The 24,744-nt window shown below is 37.5% G+C and overlaps 1 protein-coding gene across 8 annotated transcripts in view; it reads left to right on the forward strand.

The window, feature by feature from the left end:
* The first annotated feature begins 1,538 nt into the window (after window positions 1-1,538).
* The window catches only part of LOC126373295 (amyloid-beta-like protein), a 207,445-nt gene continuing 184,239 nt past the window's right edge, over window positions 1,539-24,744 (forward strand). For all 8 annotated transcript variants that reach the window (XM_050019390.1, XM_050019389.1, XM_050019394.1 and 5 more), the window contains exon 1: window positions 1,539-1,663. In XM_050019390.1, the coding sequence (XP_049875347.1) occupies window positions 1,598-1,663 (66 nt within the window). In that variant the 5' untranslated portion in view covers window positions 1,539-1,597. The remainder of the gene's footprint in view (window positions 1,664-24,744) is intronic.

The following is a 24,744-nucleotide window of genomic DNA, read 5'->3' on the forward strand; positions in this document are numbered from 1 at the left end:
TCGCACCCACTCCAGTTCAGGTTGGGAACGTTACACTCGAAGTTGTAGACCAGTACATTTACCTAGGACAAATAATCCAGTTAGGTAAGTCCAACTTCGAGAAAGAGATCTCTCGTCGGATCCAACTCGGATGGGCAGCGTTCGGGAAGCTGCGGAATATCTTCTCGTCCAAAATACCTCAGTGTCTCAAGACGAAAGTCTTTGACCAGTGCGTGTTGCCAGTGATGACCTACGGCAGTGAGACGTGGCCGCTTACTATGGGTCTCGTGAGGAGGCTCGGTGTCGCTCAGCGGGCAATGGAGAGAGCTATGCTCGGTATTTCCCTGCTCGATCGAATCAGAAATGAGGAGATCCGCAGGAGAACTAAAGTCACCGACATAGCTCGAAGAATTGCAAAGCTGAAGTGGCAGTGGGCAGGACACATAGCGAGGAGAACCGATGGCCGATGGGGCGGAAAGGTTCTGGAGTGGCGACCACGTGTCGGACGACGCTCAGTGGGTAGGCCCGCTACAAGGTGGACCGACGATCTGGTGAAGGTCGCGGGAAGCCGCTGGATGCGGGCAGCGCAGGACCGATCGTCGTGGAGATCCTTGGGGGAGGCCTATGCCCAGCAGTGGGCGTCATACGGCTGATGATGATGATGATGATGATTATTGAATTAATATTATTCTGGAACATTTTAATTAATCCAGTCGCTGGCTTTTCGTATTCGAAACACAAATTCAAATACGATGTTTTTCTAGAGTTTTCCAATTAGAGAGGCGTTTGATTGAAAATTTCAATAACCGGTACAACGGAACATTATGGCGAGTCTATAGGGAAGGGACTTTATAGGCGCTACAATAAAATTTTACAATTGTACCCATTTCCATTGCAAAGTCTATCTTTCTTCCAGAGGAATGAACTCGTATTTAATTTATTAGTATCGTTAAAAACTGAACTTTAATTTACGGATCATTTCACTTTAAGCGTAGTATTATTCCTTATTCTATGACTTAATGTTATTTCTTGCACATCAGTCAATTGATACCATTTGGGGGGTGTTTCGGCAAATAATCCCGACATGATCCCGCAATTGGTCTCGAGTAAATCGCGCTGTTCCCGTACAGTCCAATCAATTTACGGTGTAATTCGCATTAGTTCTAGCGGGTGAAATATGATTCATCATCATCGGGAAACCCAGACAAAGCCAGACGAAGACAGCATTCGTAATTCGCCTCGACTCCAAACACAACCAGTATCACTGGGCCCCTCACAAGACACCCTCCCCCGCTTCCCCCCTACACGCTATGCCCAGTTCACCTACACGCGCGGAATAAGGCGTGTTTAACACGAAGTGTGCCCGGTCACGGTACATTTGTTGCGTCACGTCCTCATTGTATTGCGTTAACAGCAGTGCGCGTGCGTTATTTTCCCTCTTCTCTCCTTGTCTGTCCCGCGGCTGCGCCCTCCGTCCCTCTCGCTCGCGGGAGGGTCGATCTATACCACGCTAGGTAGGACTACGGTGCCGTACCAGCCGACTAGTACGCAGGCTTTGGGCGTCTGACACTAACGTCACTGTTCGCCAGTCGGGTTCGGTACGCATCGCGGCGCAAAAATGTCGCGCGCCGTGCTTTTTATAAGTGTTTTTGCCATATTTTTGGAAGGCCTCCATGCTGGACAGGTAAGTTCTTGTCCGAATAAATTGTTGAATTGTGTATTTTGCGCTGTGTAATTGTAGCGGCGTCTGACGAGGGCCACTAAGTCGAAAATCGATTAAATGCGTTCGAATGTTTTCACGGCGGGTGTAAAATAGCGGCTGAAAACGGTTTGTGGAGTACGAGAGACGCCCGTGCCGTATTAAGTTTTATTCTTTAGTTTTTTTTGTGAAGTTGCTAATCCGGAGATTGCGTAACAGTTGTTGCCTTGCGGGAAATAAGGTTGCAATTTGCAGATTCACGTCAAGGGTTAATGTTTCTAGTGTGTTGTTGCCTATCACGTGTCCTCTGTAAACCCTGAAATTGTATCGCTTTAACACGTTACCTGATATTTTACGAGGTTTGCGAAAAAATCAAGAGCTCTATGATGAGTCAGCTACAAATTGAGTTCAATGGAATTCGTCGCCCGTAAATACGGAAAGTAGCGGAAGGTCTTTATGGTTTCTTTAAATAACACTCGATGATGCAATATTTTTTAACATTCAGGATTCAGTTTTAAAGGTCATGGAAATGCGCTTCGTAGGCACCTAGGTTAAACAGCTTTTGTATATAATGGATTAACTACAGCTCATATAAAAAAATAATGTACAATTTTCTATAAATTACGGTAACAATTTACCAAGCGCTTTATCTAAGATATATGTTTTCTATCTAACATATAATAATATTAAACTTTTAAGTGAAACTCTACTGCACATTTTTGAAAATAATTTGCTATTATTTTTAAGCGGATACGTTTAGGCCTAAATTTTAATAAAATATTATAATTAATACTTTAGTAATATAAGATATTTTCCATTTAAGATATTTACGATGAAAAGGTCAAAGCTTTAGATATGCTGTTTTTTTAATACCTATCTATCTTAGTCGGTAGATATAAAACTAAAACGAATAAAGGAGAATAAATATAATTCTATAAAACTATTTACTTGTTGAGATATCAGAACTTTATATATTATAAATATCTACAATCTCCTTAGTGAAATGGATAATGTGGTAATTATATAATCTTTTATTAAAAAATAGGCCTAAATGTATCCGCTTAAAAGTAATAGCAAAGGCAGTCGTTTTCAAAAATATGCAGTAAGTAAGTTGAATTTCTCTTAAAAGTATAACATTAAATAAGACTTATTCAAGGAGACTTTAGGTAATTATTATAAATATCTAGAATCTCTTTAGTGAAATAGATAATCGGGTAATAAGCCAGTATACCTACCTTGGTTCTTGGAAGGCTTATTATTTCAGTACGTAGACCTTTATAAGCAGTGGATCGCCTCCCGTCGGCAGTTGTCACTGTCACCCCTTTAATATTATAATCGATAATACCCGAAGCTCCCAGACATTTTAGCGTAAATACTTGTGTAGTTTGTTGGCAGAACGTAACATAGTATCACGCGCATATCTCTGAAAGGGTAGGCAGAGGTACGCCAGCTATGTTTAAGCCCCTGCAAAACATAAAAACAAATATACTTCTCACCGAAAATATCGCAACAATTCAGATTTTTCAACAAAACAATTTGATTAAATTTAACATACGTCTGTATTTACGATAAGGCCACTCCATACAGTTTTAATTTAAAATTAATTTGAATTTGGAATTCCTAGTAGAACGCAAGATATCGAGCTTTAAACTAGCCAGTATTATTAATAATTACTTATTGACAACCGTGTCTTTTTCGTTTTTTAAATCAATCAAAAAAATATATTTGCAGAGACGCTACTGGCATCTTTGTAACATTCCTAATACTACATACTTTTATCTTTTTTTCTTATTGCGTAATCAAAGAACAAAGAAGCTAATAAAAATAAAAATTACGTCTAAGTGACTTGATTGCGATCAATTGCTATGATCATCATAAGATTAAAAATTCTCTTTTGCTTTTAAATTTTGATGGAAGCTTTAAAAGATTGGCTCTGTCGTCAACATTATGGAATTAAATTTTCTTTATAAATGTCATAAGGGGTTGTGGGTTGTGGTTAAGGGAAACTTGAGCAACTTCTGTGTATTAGGGGGACTTCCTGAGGGGGATTTAAAAGAAAAATATTTCTTTGTTAAAATACTTTAGAATGTCCAGGAAGAAGGTTAAAAAGATCACTGTTGGCGTCAGATCTGGCAACCCCCGTTGCCTAGATATTGTTGATTGTATGGCGCTTAGCAACGGGGGTGTAAGTTAGGTTTTTTACATTATTATAATTTTGTGATCTTTTACTCTTTATTATACGTTAATACTGAGTTGGTCATCTTTGATTTCGCTCACTAATAGGTCACATCGAAGCAATTCATCTAAAAAAGCAATATTTATATGCGCAAATGTTTAATTGCAATATTGCTTTTTTAGATGAATTGCTTTGATCTGGCCTTTTAACCGTCCTGATCCATTTCCAACCATTCTGGTCGCTATTATAAAAGAAAATAAGTTTAAAATGCACCATACGGACCACAAAAAGCCACCATAAAACCACTTATTTGCAGTACAGTACTCTTAAAGGCGTCTGAAAACAAACCGAGTCAAGACTTAATGAATTTAATATGAAGCTTCTGAGAATTCTCGTCGATTCAGGTGGTGATACGTGAGCCGTTTTATATTGAAAACTTGTTCGCCAAATCGAGAGGCCGCTTGCCAAAGAAGACTGAGGATTTAAAATGTGCATTTCCTTTCTGACCACATGCGTACATAAGTACATAATATCACGCCTATATCCCATTGCGGTAGGCGGATACAAAGGAATTCACTTACTACGAGGCTGGTACCATTTCGCTTCTTCAATTCTCATCAAAACCTTCATGCATGCCGGTTTAGAGTAGATACTCTTGACCTGGCGTTTCTTTAAAATATCAAATCAAATATACCTACTTTATTGCACACAACATACAAAACGAATTTACACAAATGGACGAAAGATACAGCACAATCTGGTGGCCTTATAGCTAAGCAGCAATTTCTTCCAGGCAGCCAGTGTAAAGGAAACATTTATTACAATTTGGTGCGGGACAGTGCAAAATTTTGTATAAAATTATAAAATACTAACATAAAAAAAAGCAAATAAAAATAATAAAAGTAAAATTTAAGAAAAAAAATATAAATACATACATACATATACCCATTGATATCAGACCAAGGACCAAGTATCTTTAAAAAACACACACACACATCCTGAATTTGATCGCGGAATGTTCGCCTAGGCCTTTCTACTGACTATATCACTTACATCCCTTTCTGATCACATAATTTAAATGCTTAGGCTGGCTTCAGAGCAATATATTCAGACCGTCTGTCAGTTGTTAACGTTTTCACAACTATTTATTAAATAAATAAATAAAAAGGAAATATATTGATTGACTGCCCTATTTGTCCATAAAAAGTAGCGTGGATAAAGCTACACCGACAAGAGCGTGACTCTTAAATTAGTGATGATGATATTGATTGTAAGTTATGTGTTATTCAAATCAAATCAAATCAAATCAAATCAAATCAAATCAAATCAAATCAAATATACTTTATTGCACAGAACTAAAATTTCAACAATCAGACATAACACATGAAAAAAGTACAATTTGGGCGGCCTTATTGCTCTAGAGCAATTATAGTTAGTATAATTATTATTAGTTATTCCGTGTTTATGGTGTCTCTATTATAACAAACGTTTCAAAAAAACATATTTCAGACTAAGATTGTCCATCAGATGTCAGTAGTTACACACACTTACGTAGTAGGTATCTATGTTAATTAGTAGATAGGTACTCATAATAAACAACAAGTTTAGGCCCCTGTCAAATCTTTAGGTTAGGTAAGCGGACCCTGTGAAAAACGGGATAATGTTCCCTAGCATTACCGCTCCGGGTTCGCTTTTACCGGGTCCGTTTTTCAAGGTCCGGTTTTTTACAGAAGCGACTGCCTGTCTGACCTTCCAACCCGCGAAGGAAAAACCAGCCCAATACAGGTTATGTTACATACCTCCATGAATGTGGGTTTCCTTACGATGTTTTCCTTTACTACTGAGCACGTGATAATCATTTATGATCTAAGCATGAATTCGAAAACAAATTCGACAATTGGTTTAGGCCTGTGCTGTATTCTAACCTGCGACCTCAAAGGGGCGTTCTACCAACAGAGCTACTACGGCTTCATGGTTTAAGAAATAAGAATTAATAATTATTTTTTTTATGCCTTACATTAAGAAAACAGATTAGATTAGATTAGAGTTTTTCTTACATGATAAATAGACTGTAAGTGATGTAGATTTTGTTGTTATTAATAGTTTTTAAGATTTTCATAGTTATTTTTAGATTAAGTTTGTTTAATGTTAAGTAGTTATTATTATTTTTATTTTTTTTGTATTTCTGGCCTAATGTAATTTCTTGATATTTTTGTTTGTTTTTCCTATACCCTCCCGGGTCCATATGTGATACTATAATATTTATAACAACTGTTTACCATATGGTGTGCAATAAATACTTTGACTTTGACTTTAACAAAAGTGTCCGTCCTATACTGGTACCAACATTATCGTCATATCATCTCATCACACGGTACCATTATTGTAACAGGTTTTATTCCACATTTTACCTCTATAAAGGTATTTCGAGCGCTGCATTAATGCCATTATGAGAGCTTTTATCCGGGTCGCGTGGTTTAGGTACCTACATATTATATAGTATAGCTGTCTAGCCTTCTATAGCGCTACATTGGTGCAAATTCCCGTAAACAATCTAATTTTATTTTAAGTTATACCTGTCATTTTCTTATCCGCTGAAAAAGAAAGGAACGGGTAATCGACAGGCATAAAATTTATGGAACACACGTAAATTTTAAGCAGAAATGTAAAAGAACCGTCTTAAAATTTTACATCAGCCAATAACCCGACAGAGTTAAGTAGACAGCACGTCAAACGGATTGCATATCAGCGAGATGCTTATTTTATTCGCCCAGGTTATTCATTCGTTTTCTCATTCTTCCTAAAATTAAGAGCTGTCAATCGTCCGTCCCTTTCCTTTTCGTCGGATAAGAAAAAGACAGGTATAACTTAAAGTAAAATTAGATGGTGTCTTCTGGAATCGGGGCCATTACGTTATTATCTAGCTTCTATAGCTTCCCACTGTGACTCCGTCTGCGCCGACTTCGGTTTCTTCAGCCCCTTATAGGATGATTTCGGCATAAATCAATACAATACACATATAAACACAACACTAAAACAATTACAAACGTGACAAGAGAAGTACAATCGGCGGCCTTATTGCTAAATAGCAATTTCTTCCAGGCAACCTCAACTTCATCAATGTCGCGGGGATAGACACTATTCTATGTTCTTTCCTGGGACTCAAACTATCTTAGCACCAAACATGTAACAGTTCGGCGGTTTATACCTTTAAAGGTAACAGACAGAGTTACTTTTGCATGTTAAATATTAACTTATCGCTTGCGATTCCGTCCGCGTGGACTTCGGGACGTCTTTTTTACCCCTTTTCAAAAGGGACAAAGGGACGATTTCGACCGAATTTCAACGGTTTAAGCATAAAAAGGTTGCAAACAAACAGTGTTACTTCAGAATTTATAATATTACGGAAGTATGGATGGAAGTATACCCGTCTATAGTAATACATTCTGTTATTAATTGAAAATAGATGGTTTGGTTCGTCGGGAAACAAAAAGCCCTTGATTAAAATGTCATTTGCCGGTCCGCGTTGTGTTGTTGGAAAAAAGTGGAGCGGTCAGAAATAATTGGAAAATGCATGGCCTCCCTTACTTGTTGACTAGATTTTTGAACTTACGTTCTATCATTTGAAGCTTAACACTGCAATCTCCGCAAAATTTAGTCGTTGCGAGTTTTCGATGCCAATTCTTTACCTTTTTTAAACAATGTTACGATATTTCTTTGACTACCGTTTATTGCACATGAATATAGATTGTTTTGACCTGTATTTTTTTAATGTACATTTAGCTGGTTTACATTAGATAAATCAAGCGTTAAATATGGCTCTTTTCCCTTAATGTATATTAAATATAGAATATAAATCATAAATACTTCTTAATAGTGTTATATAGAAAATAATCGACCTGACACATCACTATGCTAATGACCCTCACAACTAGGGAATGCAATACCGCCTCGAGATCCCGCGGGATTGCAAATATCAATCCCTCGAGATCCTGAAATTTTCGGGATTTCGTCTAGTTCACAAAAAAAAAATAGGCTGAAAACGATGAGAACTGTGCCGTGATGAGATGCCGTGTGAGATTTTTAAAAGAAAACAAAAACTTTTCTTCTTCAATAATACTACCTAACTCATTAATTAAGTTTTCCTTGGAAATCAGGATAAAACAAAAGGTATAACTCAAGGAGATTCGCCCAATCCCGTCAATCTCGAATGGGATCTCATCATACTATGCTTCGGGATTGTTCTCGAAAAATTAGACCCGCGAGATCAGGATTGCATTCTCTAATCACAACACTTCCGTACTTTGACAGATCTAATTCGAACCGCGCATTGAAGCCATTGTGAAATGCTATCTATTATATTGAAATACTAGCGACCCGCCCCGGCTTCGCTCGGGTGCGATGCTGAGGAAAAAATGAAATTATTTACGACATCACATTACATTAATAACCTCAAAAATAACAGTATTTCTCCACTATTTCATGGATGTTATTATAAATATAAACCTTCCTCTTGAATTACTCTATCTATTAAAAAAAAACCGCATCAAAATCCGTTGCGTAGTTTTTAAGATTTAAGCGTACATAGGGATATAGGGATAGGAAAAGCGACTTTGTTTTACACTACGTAGTGATAATCACTAATTGTACTGAACTAGTCATTCTGTCTAATAGTAGGTGTACATGGTTTGTTATTTTAGGGATAATCTAATCTACTATATCGCAGATTGGTTTAACTAGTTAAGCTTCTAATCAAGGAATAACAAATGAAGTAGGACGTCTTATCGAATAGGCCTAAGGCAAGGATTTGAAGTTCGAACGTGTTCAATTTTCTTTGGCTTAGAAACCAATTAAGTGAGATACTATAAGTAATGTAAACAGAAAAGGGTAGTTTCCAACTAGTCAAATCAGTTACATTTTACTAAACGTCAAAACATGAAGTTACTATGGAATTTGTTTGAAAAAGCAACCTGGGACGTCATAGAAAAATGTGGGCACACGTTTTTACTCATCGTCCTTTGTTTGCAACTTGGCTAAAGCTCCTGGTATCAGCTTGGTTTCATAACAACGGTGTCCTAGCAAAGTATCTCCCTAAAGAACTAATTTAATATAAAAGACCCCATCATCTCCCTAGCATCATCCCGTTTTTCACAGGGTCCGCTTACCTAACCTGAAGATTTACTACCTAGATTAGATTAGATTTACTTTTATACTATACTAGCTTTTGCCCGCGACTTTGTCCGCGTGGCGTGTATCTTATCACGCGGTTTACATTTTTTCATACAAATGTTTTTTCCCGCTAACTCACGTTCCCGTGGGAATTTTGCAATATCCTGTTGCAACTAAGCTTAAGGTTACCAAGGTACCTGCATGACAAATTTCAAGCGTCTAACTTAAGCGGTTTAGATTTTTCATACAAAAGGATTTTCCCGCTAATTCCCGTTCCCGTGGGAATTTCCGGAATTCCTTTCTTAGTGCACCTCTACGGTACCTAAGCTACGTCCCTTCCAAATTTCAAGTGCCTACGTTTAGCCGTTTAGGCTGTGCGTTGATATGTCAGTCAGTCAGCTTCTCCTTTTATATATTTAGAAAAAGACCTTACTATTTGAAATAAGTAGTTAAGTTAAGTAGGTGTTTTAAACTGAAACGTACTTAGACGAGTCTAGGAGACAGAGAGTAAAAAAAAAAACATCCTCAGATGGTTACTTTTTACTATTTATTTTATTCTTTGTAGACATTACGGAAGTAAATGCACTTTCGAAAGAAGAATGATTGCGGCGAGTTCAGAATTTCTTAATAGCCTTTTATCACTTTCCACGTCAAAATTGCTGAGTTAGTAAGTGGTACGAGAAAAGTCCATTACTCGTCTCTGCGAGTCAGTTCAAGTACCTTGTAAGATCTTTAGCCCCAGTTTCACGCCGCAAAAAGCAACGGATTACCCCAGGATGGGATTCTCGCTTACTATTTTTTGAGTTATCTAGGGATTAACAAGCAAATAAGGGGGTTTTAAATCGCAAAGCGGTGGGATTGTTTTAAATGAGTGTTCTATGCGTAGTTTTATTCGCTTCTTTCAGGGGATTTCAGGGGTTCAGCCGTATTGTTCGGAGCGACACGTGTGATACCTGATAACGCTTTGCCCGGTCCGGTCGCTCGGAACTTTTTGAAGTAATCCCGCTTTTGTGCCGTGTGTGACGTCTGAGTCGACGCAGATAAAGGGTCGGACATACGCAGCGATCGTACTCTCCTGTGTCCTGGAAATAAATTACACCTACACTAAAATAATAAAGCAAAAATCGGCCCAATATCTGCTCCTTGTAAAAGGTGTAAATGCTTTGAGAATTTCTATCATTGGTGTAGAGACCAGCAAGGCTAATCGATGAGGATAATCGATTCAATAAAGTCGAAATCGATATGTTTGTGTTTTTTTTCCTAAAATGCGTGACACGTGATTTTGTTCGGATTTTGACAGAACTACACGACTTATTTGGGTTCACATAGTTCGAATCGACAAAACGACAGAATCGATAAAATGAACGTGACAAAATTTTATCACGACGCGCAGGTGAGCCCTACACGGGTTAAAAAGGTCACATCGAAGCAATTCATTTAAGAAATATAATATTGCAATTTGACATTCGCGCATTTTAAACTAAGCAATGTCAACAAATGTCAAAAAGCAATATTGCTTAGATGAATTGCCTCGATGTGGCCTTTTAACCCCCCCAAGGGGCTTACAAGGTGTCTGAATAATGGGTACAGATTTAGTTCGATAGCGTTTGACGTATTTTCAAACTGTTGGAAAATTATTGCGGGTTTTTTGCTGACTGGCGACCGCAGACAAGGACAGATAAGTGTCTTTCAATGTCGAAGGTCAAGATCCACTTCGGGTCGCCTCACTAACTAGAATGAACTGAGGATTTTTAAAGTTCGATTAGTTGCCAATATACGATCCCGACGACAGGATTACTCTAGCCATAGAGGCGGCCAATCAACTCGCGGCACCAAACACTTCAGAACCCCGATACCGACCCCGCCGGCGTGGTCGACGATTAATTCTTTCAAATATTCTTCCTCTCAGACGACGCCCTGAGCCGAGGTTCACGCCCAACTGGGCACCCTCAGGTCTGTTGTCTTAAATTTTGTACCGGGTGAGAGCCCTCAGCGCTCTCCATTTGCCTGGCTAAATAGTTAATGCCATCTGAGGCAAATCTACAATAATTCACGTCAAAAAGATTAGTTGCGAGTGTTCACATTATTATTCAAAGTATTTTCACTGTACAAAGTACAGTCACTGGCGTGAAAACATTGACGAGTGAGTTGGCTTTTAGCCTAGACGCCATCCAGCAGTGGAGCATAGTGAAGTATGCTCCAAGACCCCTCCGGTCCATTGAGGGGTGGCCTATGCCCAGTAGTGGGACGCATGTATGTTTAAACATTGCCATATCTTTACTTACACTTCCACAAAAAACAATATCAATGAACGTAACAGCGGCTAATGTGTCGGTACTAAAAGCTGTCACTGGACTACATTAGAGAGCCGTTACTACACTACACTGTAGTGCAAACCGTTGCAAAATGCAGTGAGTGCACCTTATCTGGCCGTTCTGTTTCAATGTGCACTCGAATGCGTCTGTTGAATACCCGATTGTGGGCGAACCAGCTTTACACGCGGTTGTACCGAGCTAATGCGAGTGTATGGAGCGAGTGGTCGGTTTGAACGTATTTATGAGCAAAACACAACATAATATGGCATGGGTTTTAGTGTAACAAAATTTTCTGTATTTTATTATGAAAAATAAATATTTTACTTACTTACTTACTTATGTAGACAAAGCTGTAAAATACCTACATACACTCACTTCTGGCCAGCTATGTTTAAGTCCTTTGTAATAGGAGGCAAAATTGCCATTTGCTCGGCATAAAATCACGGATACCAGAATAGCAAGAAAAGTAATTAAAAAACTTTACAAAACATCTCTATCTTATGTGTCTAAGTTACCGCCTTGGGCATATGCCTGTATGGTAACTAATAGTTGTAAGTATTAGATAAATAAATAAATAAAAAAATAAAATAAATAAATCTCTTCACATTAGTCGACTCCACATTAGTTGAGTCGTTTTCAGAAAATCTATTAGTTACTTACCGACTATGACATTGGCTTACCGGTATGTTTTTCGGTATAGTCGGCTCTTAGTCGGTGCATCTCTAGTAAGTAGAGTTTACTTACTTACTTACCTTTAATAGGTATTTGAAAATATTCTTCTATCGTGTGGGTTGTGAGGTGGATTACCAACCTCATCAACCCTACGAGTACTACTAGAGGTATAATCGCTACCGCCTCTAAATCGTAATAAAGCGTGCAGTGGTTAGGCGTGTTTATTTGGAGAGGGTATTAAGTTCGCTCATTGTGTTAATGTAACTAGTGAACATTTGCGACGAATGCCACAATGGGGCTGAATGTATTAATATGCAGATGAAGCCGTTCTAAAGCTTATGCGATAATGTAGAACGGATATCCTTTAAAATATAAACTGGATAAGCGTATTAAAGGCTTTCCTGTTACTTTTTTTTTGACAAAACGCACAATAGGTACCAATAGTGCTTAAACTGTACCAATAGTGCTTAAAATATAAACTGGATAAGCGTTCTTAAAGGTTTGCCTGTTGAAATATTATAGACAGTTCCGAAGAAAATCTACAATAAGTGACGTAAAAATTGGACTTTTATTGTGGTCTAGTTGTATTTTTTTACGGATTTATAATCACTATTACCGAGCAGATAAAATAGATTTCAGTTAAATGTGCGTTTAATTTCAATAAAATAATAACAAACACCGCTAAATCCAAACGTGATGAATGTTTCAAAGCAAAAATAAAACTTAGGACTTTCTATGTTCTGTAATAGTGATTATAATTCCATGCAAAGCTGAAAATTCAGGAAATTATACAACGTTCTTATGGGAGCGTTCAGAATGTCTGCATATATACTCTTTAACACGGCGAAACCGCTTTCAGCACGGCCTAATGTACATATTCTCTTGGGTTAAGATATAACACATCAAGACCCTTCAAATATTGGTTCAAGCAAACAAATTAGCTCTAAAACGTATGAGAAGGAATTCCACAATTTCCTGCCTTGGTTCCCTGGTTCTTTGCGTACATAATTGAAGCAACCGCATGTAGTACTCTGCATAGAATTTCGTATAATATTCCGTGAGTCTTCAGGGACTCGGCCGCAACGAATAAAGTCTGTCTAAAAGCATAAAGATTAATACTACGTATAGAACGGTAACAGGCTAGTCTCCAACTAGTAAAAACAGTTACTTTTTCAACAATGATATTTAAAATTGACAAATGTTTATAATGTGACTAATTATTAGGTACTTACTTAATTCCTTGATGCTTAATACTGACATTATTTGTAATATTGTACGTCCGGCATAGACATGCTGTTGAGACAATTTCATAATGTTTGACACCTGCATGTATGTACCTACACAGCTTCTCAATAAATGTTTCTTGTTTCTTGTTACTAAACGCCAAAATATGAAATTAATTTGTATGAAAAAGCACACTGTGACGTCATAGACAAATGGGATAAAATATCGGAATTATCATTTTCTTAAAATTCATGTATAAGTGTATAGAAAAAGAAAATTATACAGTTATAAATCTGCAACTTTCTCTGTTAGCGTGTATTTCTTACAGATGCTACAAAAAGAATTACAATGGAAACGGAAGGTCATAATATTGCCGGAGAATCTTGACACCGCGATGCAGAAAATATAGTAAACGGTACAGCGACATCCAGCGGACTTTAAAAATAAAAATACAATACATTGGCCCGAGTATACGCGTTTGAAACCCCGATACCGACCCCGCCGGCGTGGTCGACGATTTCCCTCATTCAGCGCTTATCGCTATCGACCCGCTAGGGTCGATTAATTCTTTCAAATATTTTTCCTCTGAGACGACGCCCTGAGCCGAGGTTCGCGCCCAACTGGGCACCCTCAGGCCTGTTGTCTTAAACGTTGTACCGGGTGAGAGCCTTCAGCGCTCCCCATTTGTCCGGCCAAGTAGTTAATGCCATCTGCGGCAAATCTACAATAAGTCACGTAAAAAAAAAACGCGTTTGAAACGGTTAAACATTCCGCCCACTACGGACAAATTGTAATTTATCTTTGATCTAGGATACTACCCAACTCCGCCCCGCACCAATTCGTATCGGGCGCCGTCCTCACCCCCTCTGGGTCTTACTTTAGTTTTAAATGGCCGTAAGCTGCTAAGGGAGCAAGGGTTTTAGTTTTATCCAAAGCGATGTTCATAAATAACATCGTAATGTAGGTCTAGTCTTCTACAAAATATACATTTCAACTTGTCAAGTACCTAGGTATATAGCCGCTTACATCGGAGATAGCGTCGGCGGACATTAATCGAATTAAAGCTCGCAGATGGAGAGGTGTTTGAACTCTCGTAAGTCGACTAATTAATTTACAGATCCAATATACGAGTAACCCTGGTATAAGTGTTCGTGATATATTGTGATGGAAATGTATCGACGTGTGATTTATAACGGTAAATAATGTACTGAACTTATGAAAGGATCTGGTACACCAGTTTGCTGATAAAATAAGGTTACGTTTATATTTTTAGTTGGGCTAGCCAAGAGCTTTGTCCGGCCAAGAAGTTAATGCCATCTGCGGCAAATCTACAATAAGTCACGTCAAAAAAAAATCTAGCCAAGAGGTACAATCAAAGAGCAAAATTATCAGTCACTGCGAGTTAGTAAGTTATTTAGTCGTCATAATGGCTAGTTTCCAACTAGTCAAATCAGTTACTTTTATTAAACGTCAAAATACGATATTACTAGTGACGTCATAGAAAAACGTGTTAAAATAACGGACTTATTGTTACGTTTTTCTTGATTCAAATTTATAAATTGAAAAAATGCAATGTTTTTCGTTAATTTTAGAACTGTCTTTATTTAGTAATCAGAATTTTATAATTTATCTTGATCCTAGTGTAAGACCCAATTATAAAATTGAAGTTTTTGTAGGTATATTTGTAGGTATATTACAAAAACTAATCAGAAGGTCTTAAGTGCAACCTGTCTGTTAATCTATTACTTTGCAAGAAACTGGACTTTTTCAGCTTACAGTACATCCATCGTAAGATGAACTGGGTACCTACTCCTCACCGAGCATTCTGTTAGACAAACGTGATAGGCGGTGAGCCGTATCGTCATCTATAATGGTCGAACAAACTGTGATCCAAAGACCTTTTTAGTTTCGAATGATTTGATTTTGATAGCCTCTTGGCCATATAAGTACCGAGGGCTGTACTTACTAAACTAACATCTATAGTCTGAATAAACTATCAGACAGTAAAAGGTAAAGAAGTTCTTCATTGGCTACATTGGTCATAATTTTTGTCGAATAGCACAATACATAAACTGTAGCAACAGTGCTTAAGTTGTACCAATAGCGCTATTACTGTACCAATAGTGCTTAAAGATAATACCAATAGTGGCTTCAAGCTGTTTTCTGAGAACTTGTGGCTCTGACCGACTACAGACTACAGACGTCACTTTACGTACGAGTATGTAATATAAATTCCTCACTGTACAAAAAGAAATAAGAGTTAACACGAGCAAAATAAAGTTTATATTAAAGTCTTCAAAGAAGGGGAAGGTAAAGAATTTAAAGTGGGCATCGTAAGGAGATATAGGCAAAGTTTGTGGAAGGATGGCGCCTTGAAGAGGGCAGATTATCTTCTCACCCCAGTCGTTGGACCTTTCCGATTTGATCTCAAGTTTAGGAGTTAATGTTTTATTGATTTAAAGTTGAGTACGTTTATTCGTTTAAGTCCATGCTGCGTAAAAGTTATTAATTTGATTTAGTAAGTAGTTTATTTCGCTACTTCATGATACTTAGTTACTTCATGATAAATCTTTTCTTTCTTCTTTCTGAAGAGATGCGAAAGGCAGTATTAGTTTTGTTATAGGCAGAAAATTTGAAAACTTAAAAAAGAAACAATTAAGTACTATTTATTAAACTTATCGCGAAAGGCATTAATTCCCTTATTGGCCGGATATTCAAAACAATACTTAAGTACCTCCCTTATTTTCAAAGACTTCACTTTTTAGTAGGTATTCATACGATTTTTTTTGATAAAGCTGTCCGCCAGATACAGTCAGTTACTCATGCTGATGTTCCTTATCATTGTTCATGTTAGGGACTTTATTCTTTTTATATTGTGTCGATTGTGAAGTCGGTAACCACTTCACCAAATCAGGGGCCTTGTCCAAATTGCTTACTGATTGTAACAATCAACAGTGAAACTGTTGACATGTCAATCCTATTATATTTTATCATTGTCACTGTCGATTGTCATAAACTTTTGCAACTTGGCTAACCCCCCTGGTGCTAAGATTATTGTTGAACCGTCAAAGACCCCTGACAATGCCTCGTCTAACGACTACGTCCCTACTTTAGAATAGAATAGAATAGAAATTGTTTATTATAAAAGGAAGCCACAGACAAAAACGAGATAATAACATCACATTACAAAAAGCATAGAGAATGATCATTAGAATGATCATAAGGTGGTGGTGGACGTCCTAAGACAAAAGGACCTCACTCAGCACAAGTCGCGGCGTGAACCACGACGCTGGTATTATGTGGACGCTGCTGGGTGAGTCACGAACGTCGTATTCCATTAAATATGCGTTAATATTCGTACATAGATTATATATTACCAAATTACTACTTAAATATAATTTAGGTGTACATAAACAGATATTAACACAAAAATTTAAACATAAATACTTAATGTTAGTATTATTAATAGTTACTTTACAACTTTAATAAGTGTTAGTATACTTACTCTATGAAAAATCCGATTAAATTCATACTTACAAAAATCTTTCTCAGAGCGTATTTCCTTAGCAAAACTCGCTGGTCATCTCGTTACCTCGGCCACAGTATTTCCTTTGTAAAACATAAGGCGAACCTGACGTCTTTTAAACTTAATCTTGCTCGAGCAGGCTTAAGCCGGTACATCTTGGGTTTCAAAGACGTGGCCGGAAGGCGATTGAATTTGCCAAGAAGCTTAGTGACCTCGAAATTACAGGTCGTCTTCGAGCTGCATCGATTTCAGCTACCATATTGCGCACCAAAGGGCTTGAAATTATTAATTCATAGAAATTTTGCTTATACACCTAAATCATTGAAGAATCAAAACCAAATCAAATCACTTTATTCTACAGTACAGAATTTTAACAATCAGACATCACACCTGGATACAGTACAACTTGAAACAAAGAAACAAGAAACATTTATAAAAACATAAACAAACATTATAAAACATTAAACATTTATATATATATTTTTTTTATTTGGGCGGCCTTATTGCTCTAGAGCAATTTCTTCCAGGCAATAACTACCAGGACTATCCAGGAGGAGAAAGATGAAAAAAAAATGTTTTATTTTTTCTATTTATGAATTTAAATAAAGAAAAATGTAATACAAGTGCGACATTTTGTCATGTTTTTTATGACGTCACAGGTTGCATTTCATGCAATTTCCATAGTAATTTCGTCTTTTGACGTTTAGTCTTCTTCTTCTGCTATCGTGTGGGTTGTAAGGTGAATTACCATGCAACCTCATCAACCCTGGTGTCAGGGTTATTATTGAGCCGCCAAAGGCTCCTGATATGGCTCATGTAACGACTACTTACTTACATCTTTTTTACGTTTAGTTTTTTAAGCGTTTAGTAAAAAGTAGTGACGTGCCGGATCGTTAAGAATGTATATCCGCGGATACGGATCTGCATACGGATATTTAGTGTAAAGATCCGCGGATACGGATACGGATCTTTATTTTCTTAAAAAAAAAAAGATTAAAGTTATAGTTATTTCATTGTTATAACAGTAATATTTTATCTTGCTTTCATTATAAAGATCTATCTATCTAAATGTTTGCAATATAAAGGTGCCAAATATTTGATTTTAAGAAATAAAAACAATCTGAATGGAATTTTATAGGTTTTTATTTAATAAATCTACTTAATCACCTGAAAAAGATCCGTAAAAGATCCGCGTGAAAAGTAACGGACACGGATACGGATACGGATTTTTCTTTTATCTCGAATATTCGCGGATACGGATACGGATATTCGGAACATCACTAGTAAAAAGTAACCGATTTGACTAGTTGGAAACTTCTCTATACCAGAAGTGTGAACATATGCTGCGAAGTCCCGTACATTTCACATCTGTAGGTCTGTGGCTAGGTATATTTCACGCCACTACTCCGGGATTTGTTCGTAAGCCTCTTACTGTTCGAGTTAGGTTGTTCCACGGAGACTAGCATCGCTGATATTTTTATGAAATTGCATTTTTTCCGACCGGATTTATGGACTAACGCTTGTCTACCAGCTTCCGAGGAGAGTTCGTTATGAGATTTAGCATGGTATGAGCATCATTTTTTATTAGTATTTGTCTACCAGCTTCCGAGGAGAGTTCGTTATGAGATTTAGCATGGTATGAGTACTAGTAAGTATTAGTAAGTATACTAATAAAAAATGATGCTCATACCATGCTAAATCTCATAACGAACTCTCCTCGGAAGCTGGTAGACAAGCGTTAGTCTGGTATACTTACCATTCATGTCCTGACTATGATAAAGGTTGAAAAAAAAGATCGGTTTTTGGTCTAGTTATTGCTACGAGTATTCAACCCATAAGACCGAATATTCTTTTAAAAACTATTGTGTTTGTAAATCTTGGCGTTAGGAGGTATGATATTCTTCTTGGTAAGTATATAAGGCCGCCTATTGTGCTTATGTTTTTTTTCGTATGTTTATGTCCTTTGTATATGTCTTTGTGGTTTGTGCAATAAAGTATTATTGATTGATTGAATATTCTCAATCAGGGACTTTCCCGGTTACGTTCACCAAAAACAATATAGATTGCGTTGTACAGCTTTAACGTGATTATTACCTATTTTCTTATTACTCGGGTACATAATTATTATGGCAGAAGCATATAATATATATAAAATAATTATAATTAAAGCACATAATAACGGGTTCTTACCGCGTTTAAATGGGGATATGAGACTCCCGATATTTCGACACTGTTGCAAGTGCCATGATCACGGGATGACTGATGAGAATATCGGGAGTCTCATATCCCCATTTAAACGCGGTAAGAACCCGTTATTATGTGCTTTAATTATGATAATAACCGCGTAAACTTAAAACAATGTATAAAATAATTGTTTCTTGATATTTGGATCGCTTTATGTATAGAATTATGTTGCTACCTATGTTGCTTCTCTTTATTTTGATCAGAATAATTAAGATACCCATGGTCGTATGCCGTGGTTAGCAAACTCTTACGACAGATTGGCATGACCGCGGCTGAATTTCAGAGAAATATACCTATTATCTTGTTTCATTCGTAATCGGGTTTTCGGGAACTTATATTTTTATTATTTTTAAGTACATTAAATTTTATCGTCTAATTTCAAAGCAATTGGTAATTGTTGTAAAGTGATATACACGGGCAAGAAGTATTTACCGTAAAATCAAATTTAAAAATATCTTTATTCAGCAGGTAACATAAGTTACATTTTGAATCGTCATTGTTTACATAACGAACCTCTCATCCGCCTAAAACTACCGCAGCTTCTCAAAACCTGTATAACTGTAGAAAAGAAGCTGCATGAAAAACCTCGACACAGGGCCCTTTAAACATAAACGAAAAGACAGAAGACTGCAGCTGTTCCAATCAAATTTCAGTTCCATCGATCCTTTTTGTTTAGTTCTCGAGCGCTTATAACTTTTGTATTTTTAGATCTGTCGCAGACTGCAAAAAAGTGGGTTTCAACGGTAAACAATTATCTTGCGTCTAAGGCTACAACGGTAGTACTACTATGCTACGATCCTGTTTTGTTTTGCTTAATTCTGTTAGTAGATCGATCCACTAATCCACATTCTTTATTCTGTTACCACGCTAAAGTGGTCGAACGAGTATTGAAACATTGAACACTTGCAGAATCTTCGATGGCCGTTCTGCTATTTATAACTAGTGTCTTTGGTTTCTTTCTTTACTTTTTCGAGATTACTCGTTCGATCAGTTTTGTATAGTTTTGCACTTGCTCTTGTTTGAATGTGAATATTGCCCTACAATGACGATGCAATGTTTCATGTAGAGTATTTTGAGATAATATACTACTTTGATAAACGGTTTTGAAATAGACTGCTCTGGGCGCTATGCCACTCGCGTCAGAGTACTGCGGGGCAGAAGGCAAGAGGGAAATCCACTGCTCTATTTTTCCCTAAAAATTAGCATGGAGAATGCTACACCGACAAGAGCGTGGCTCTCAAATTAGTAATGAAGATTTTGAGATATGTTTCAGTATAAAATACCACAAACGAAAATGTCGGATGCATTGAAATAAAAAATATTGCAACCTTTATAAGTACCGAGCAAGAGTACCAACTGAAGAATAAAAGCTCTGTGTCGATATCAATACTCAGGTAGCTCATTGTTTATGTACGTCACATTACAAAATGTGCAAATGTGAATCTTAAGTAAGTATACAAATATTATTCTATTGCAAGGCATATGCTTCGCACGCCGTACATCCCACGCTTTGTTGTGCGTAGCACACCTCTCGCCACGGATATGAAGGTACACATTGTTGGCGTGCGGCACATGGCGTGCGGGGCACATGCCTTGAAAAGTTTGTATTCATCTTAAAAATTATACAACTATCCTTAATAATATATATGAACTACTATAGTGAACATTTTTTTTCTGACGTGACGTAGATTTGCCGCAGAACTACTTGGCCGGAAAAATGGGGAGCGCTGAAGGCTCACGGCTCAGGGCGTCGTCTGAGAGGAAAAATATTTGAAAGAATTAATCGACCCTAGTGGGTCGATAGCGATAAGGGTCGGTATCGGGGTCCTGCTATAGTGTACAGTCATCATCATCTCCCTAGCGTTATCCCGTCTTCATAGAAACAGTAAACTATATAAACAAGAGACGCCCAAGGAGCTCATAAAATTCAACAAACGTAAAGTTATCGCCATAAGTACCGTGATTGTAGGTTACGATCTGAATTAGTTTATTAACCAAGGTTTAGTTCCCAAGGACGCTTAATTTACATAGAAGGAGGCCAGTGAATGCGACGAATATAGAACGATGCTCATTCGTTTGTTCATAATTCCGCTTCGCTGGCCATCACTTCACGCATGGTTTGACGTCGACAATACACAAAGAAATGATTTATTTTGTGTATATAGAATACATTACGGACCTATATAATCTTATATTTGATTGACCTGACAGGAATAAGAATATGTAAGTAACGTTTGAAGAGGGTGAACAGTAACAGCTCGAAAAAAATATCCTAAACCTTTATATCGTATTTATACTGTTTTCAGAAAATTCTAGCTATTTAAAAATGGAAGTAGCTAAATAACGTCACGTCACGACGACGTAACGTAACGTCTATAGACGTTTGAAAAGGTTGATAATCACAAAACTAAACTTAACAACCGAAACTAAACTTTTTTTCCCAAAGGAGACAATGTACAGTCATGAGAAATAACATGTACCCACTTTAGAACCCTGTCGCACTATCATATTTGACATTTAATAAGACTTACGGTTTAATTTGTCAAAAATGTTAATGTGACATGGTTTCAAAGTGTATACATATAAGTATTCGTGACCATACGATACAGGATATTGCTTAAAAAGTAAAGTAAAGCCTTATAAGTTCATCATAACGACATTAGAGCCCATATGGCTGGTACGCAGAACAAAATGGCCAATAGACCGGCAAATAGGGCCTTCTGCCTCAATGCCCGGAGACTGATAGCCTGCTCACGGCCTGGGAAACTAATCTCGCCCAACGAGCCTCGGCAAGTTTTAAATGGACCCTAAAACAATGTGGTTTGAGCTCATAGTTTTAGGTTTAAGTATGTCGCGGTTGTTGGAACGTTTTAGGCTAATTTGATTTTGTACTAGTTTGACTCTCGTTAGATATAAACTAGATGAGGACGGATAACTGTTTGTTCAATTATTTTGCTTGTGTCATGTTAATGTAATATAATGTGATCGTCTAACGATAGATACGAGTAATAGGTGCAAATTAAATCCAATAGCAGAAATATAGTCTTGGATTTTCCTTCTTCTTCTATCGTGTGTCAGGGTTATTACTGAGTCGCCAAAGGCCCCTGACATGGCTCATGTAACGACTACTTACTTACATCAGTAAGTAGTAACCGAGATCAACGGTTTAACTTGCACGAAGGACGGATCATCTTCGGACAATCTGGTGATCATCCACCAACATCATGATGGTTCATGGTGGTGATTGGATTTTCCTTAAAGACGACATAGAAACCTTTTCTTAATAGAAACTAAACGCTTCCAAAATAGTTCCTTTTAACACTTGATATAGTGTCAACGTATCTTGGCACCACTATGCTAAGGCAGTCCTCTTGGCTGAAGTCTAGTCCACAAGTTGGCACTACTACATTATTCGTTGTTGGAACAGTGAGAAATGAATTTTCTCCACTCACTTGACTTCTGCTAGAGAATAAATTACGGTACGATCATTTAGTTTCAACATGCTGTGTTTTGTAAATGCTTTTAGCTCTAGCACTTGAATGTTAAGTTGGTGTGAGTGCTGAATAAGTGATGGTACGAATGTAAGTTACCAATATTCTGTTAGTTACCTAGCTACTTTGACCTTACTATATATCTGCCGACAGTATACAGGTCTGAATCATCCCCCTCAGTATTCGTTACGGTGTCACTAATACCCTGTATTTTCTTTTAAATTGCTGTGTAAGTAAAATTGTGGAAACTGTAAAATTTTGTATATTTTGGATAAATTATGGTGTTTAGTGTGAAATAGTAAAAAAAAAACGGCAATATCTGCCTAAAGGAGAATGCAGACATAGCGAGGCATGTGTCGCACGCTTCGCATACGTGCGTAGTAAATGCGGCACCATGAAGGTTCACAAATGGCGAGGCGTGCGGCGCGTGGTGTCGCGGCACACGCCTCGAAATGACTGTATTCGCCTTAAAGGGAGTCAAGTAAGAAAGACTTTAGTAACAAATTATAATAACGCTGAATATTTGACCAAAAACTGTAGCACTTGTCGTATAATAAATTTGAGTTTCCGAGCGATACTTAGAATAGATAAAAAAACTTTCTTTTCCCGTCGTTATAACTGGATTTGCCCAGGTTTCCGCCCTAAGAGCTTTCCGGGAAGCTCCAAATATAAATTTATTTTATGTTCCTGACAACCTTTTGATAACTAATCTTCGTATTCCACCATGTCAGGCTTGCGTGAAGTTAGAAACGCACCCTGTTTATTTGGAGTTATTTTTATGCTCAATATAGGTGGGCGTAATAAGTGGATGGTATTGAAAATCGTTTGAAGCACGGAAGTTTTTGAAAGAAGGGAAATCTTTCCAGCGCCATCTATATTGTTTTTGAGGATCGTAACCTGGAACGACCTCAGTGGTCCAGTGGTTGAGCGTTGGGCTCACGATCCGGAGGTCCCGGGTTCGATTCCCGGTGGGGACATATTACAAAAATTACTTTGTGGTTCCTAGTTTGGTTAGGACATTACTGGCTGATCACGAGATTGTCCGAAAGTAAGATGATCCGTGCTTCGGAAGGCACGTTAAGCCGTTGGTCTCGGTTACTACTTACTGGTGTAAATAAGTAGTCGTAACAAGAGCCATGTCAGGGGCCTTTGGCGGCTCAATAGTAATCCTGACACCAGGGTTGATGAGGTTGGTACTCCACCTCACAACCCACACGATAGAAGAAGAAGAAGAACCTGGATAGTCTCTCATTCAGATACAGTCGCGAGCTTATGTTTTGCGTTCTTTTAAGTCATATTGATTTCCTGAATCGTAACTTACCTACGAACTTGTGCCATAGTTCCATCAAACAGATGTCTCATTTGAACTCGGTCAAGTGAATCAAGCCTGTAAATAGGACTGAACTAGCGACATATGGGGCGGTATTGGCTGTAGTATGCGGTCGACATGTCACGCACTGTTGGTGATTCATTCAGTACTACATCTGAACTGAATAGCTTTTAGAGATGCGGTTGTACTGTTCTATTTGTGTTCCAAGTCTACGTTTTTGATGTTTGCTTTTGGTTTCGGATGTTAGTGTTTAGTTGACTCATTCAACGACCTCCGTGGTCCAGTGAGCGCTGGACTCACGATCCGGAGGTCCCGGGTTCGATTCTCGGTGGGGACATATCACAAAAAATACTTTATGGTCCCTAGTTTGGTTAGGACATTACTGGCTGATCATCAAATTGTCCGAAAGTAAGATGATTCGTGCTTCGGAATTTAATTTACTTAATCTATATAATTTTGAATAGCAATTTTATTTTTATTTCTTGTATTGTAAGTATGCCTTTCACAGTTTCTTGGAAGGAGAGATACATTTAGGGAAATTTAAATAGAGATGAAGACGACGTCATATTGTAGGCAATTATGTGGTGGTCGTGCTACGGTCTACTGGGAATGTGTTCAGGACATGTGTACCTAATAGTTCACAGTCAGGGTCCGATGTACGGGTAGGTACGTTCGTAGTGAGTAATGAATGAGGTTTGCCATTGTTTTGTTGGTAAAGCTGTATTTTGGTTTGAACTTCAGTTGAGTGAATCCGTATAGTATTAAGAACTTATATTTCTCGTTCATTTTTAATTTAATGAATACCTATGTTAATTATTTCATTTATGTTTCTACGTTTAATGGTTTTGTGGAATAGCAAAAGAATCAGGATATTTACTGAGTCAATTTTTTTAACAAAAATCATTCTCACTTTTCTTAT

This window comes from Pectinophora gossypiella, chromosome 15 (assembly GCF_024362695.1).
Source record: "Pectinophora gossypiella chromosome 15, ilPecGoss1.1, whole genome shotgun sequence".
NCBI lineage: Eukaryota > Metazoa > Arthropoda > Insecta > Lepidoptera > Gelechiidae > Pectinophora > Pectinophora gossypiella.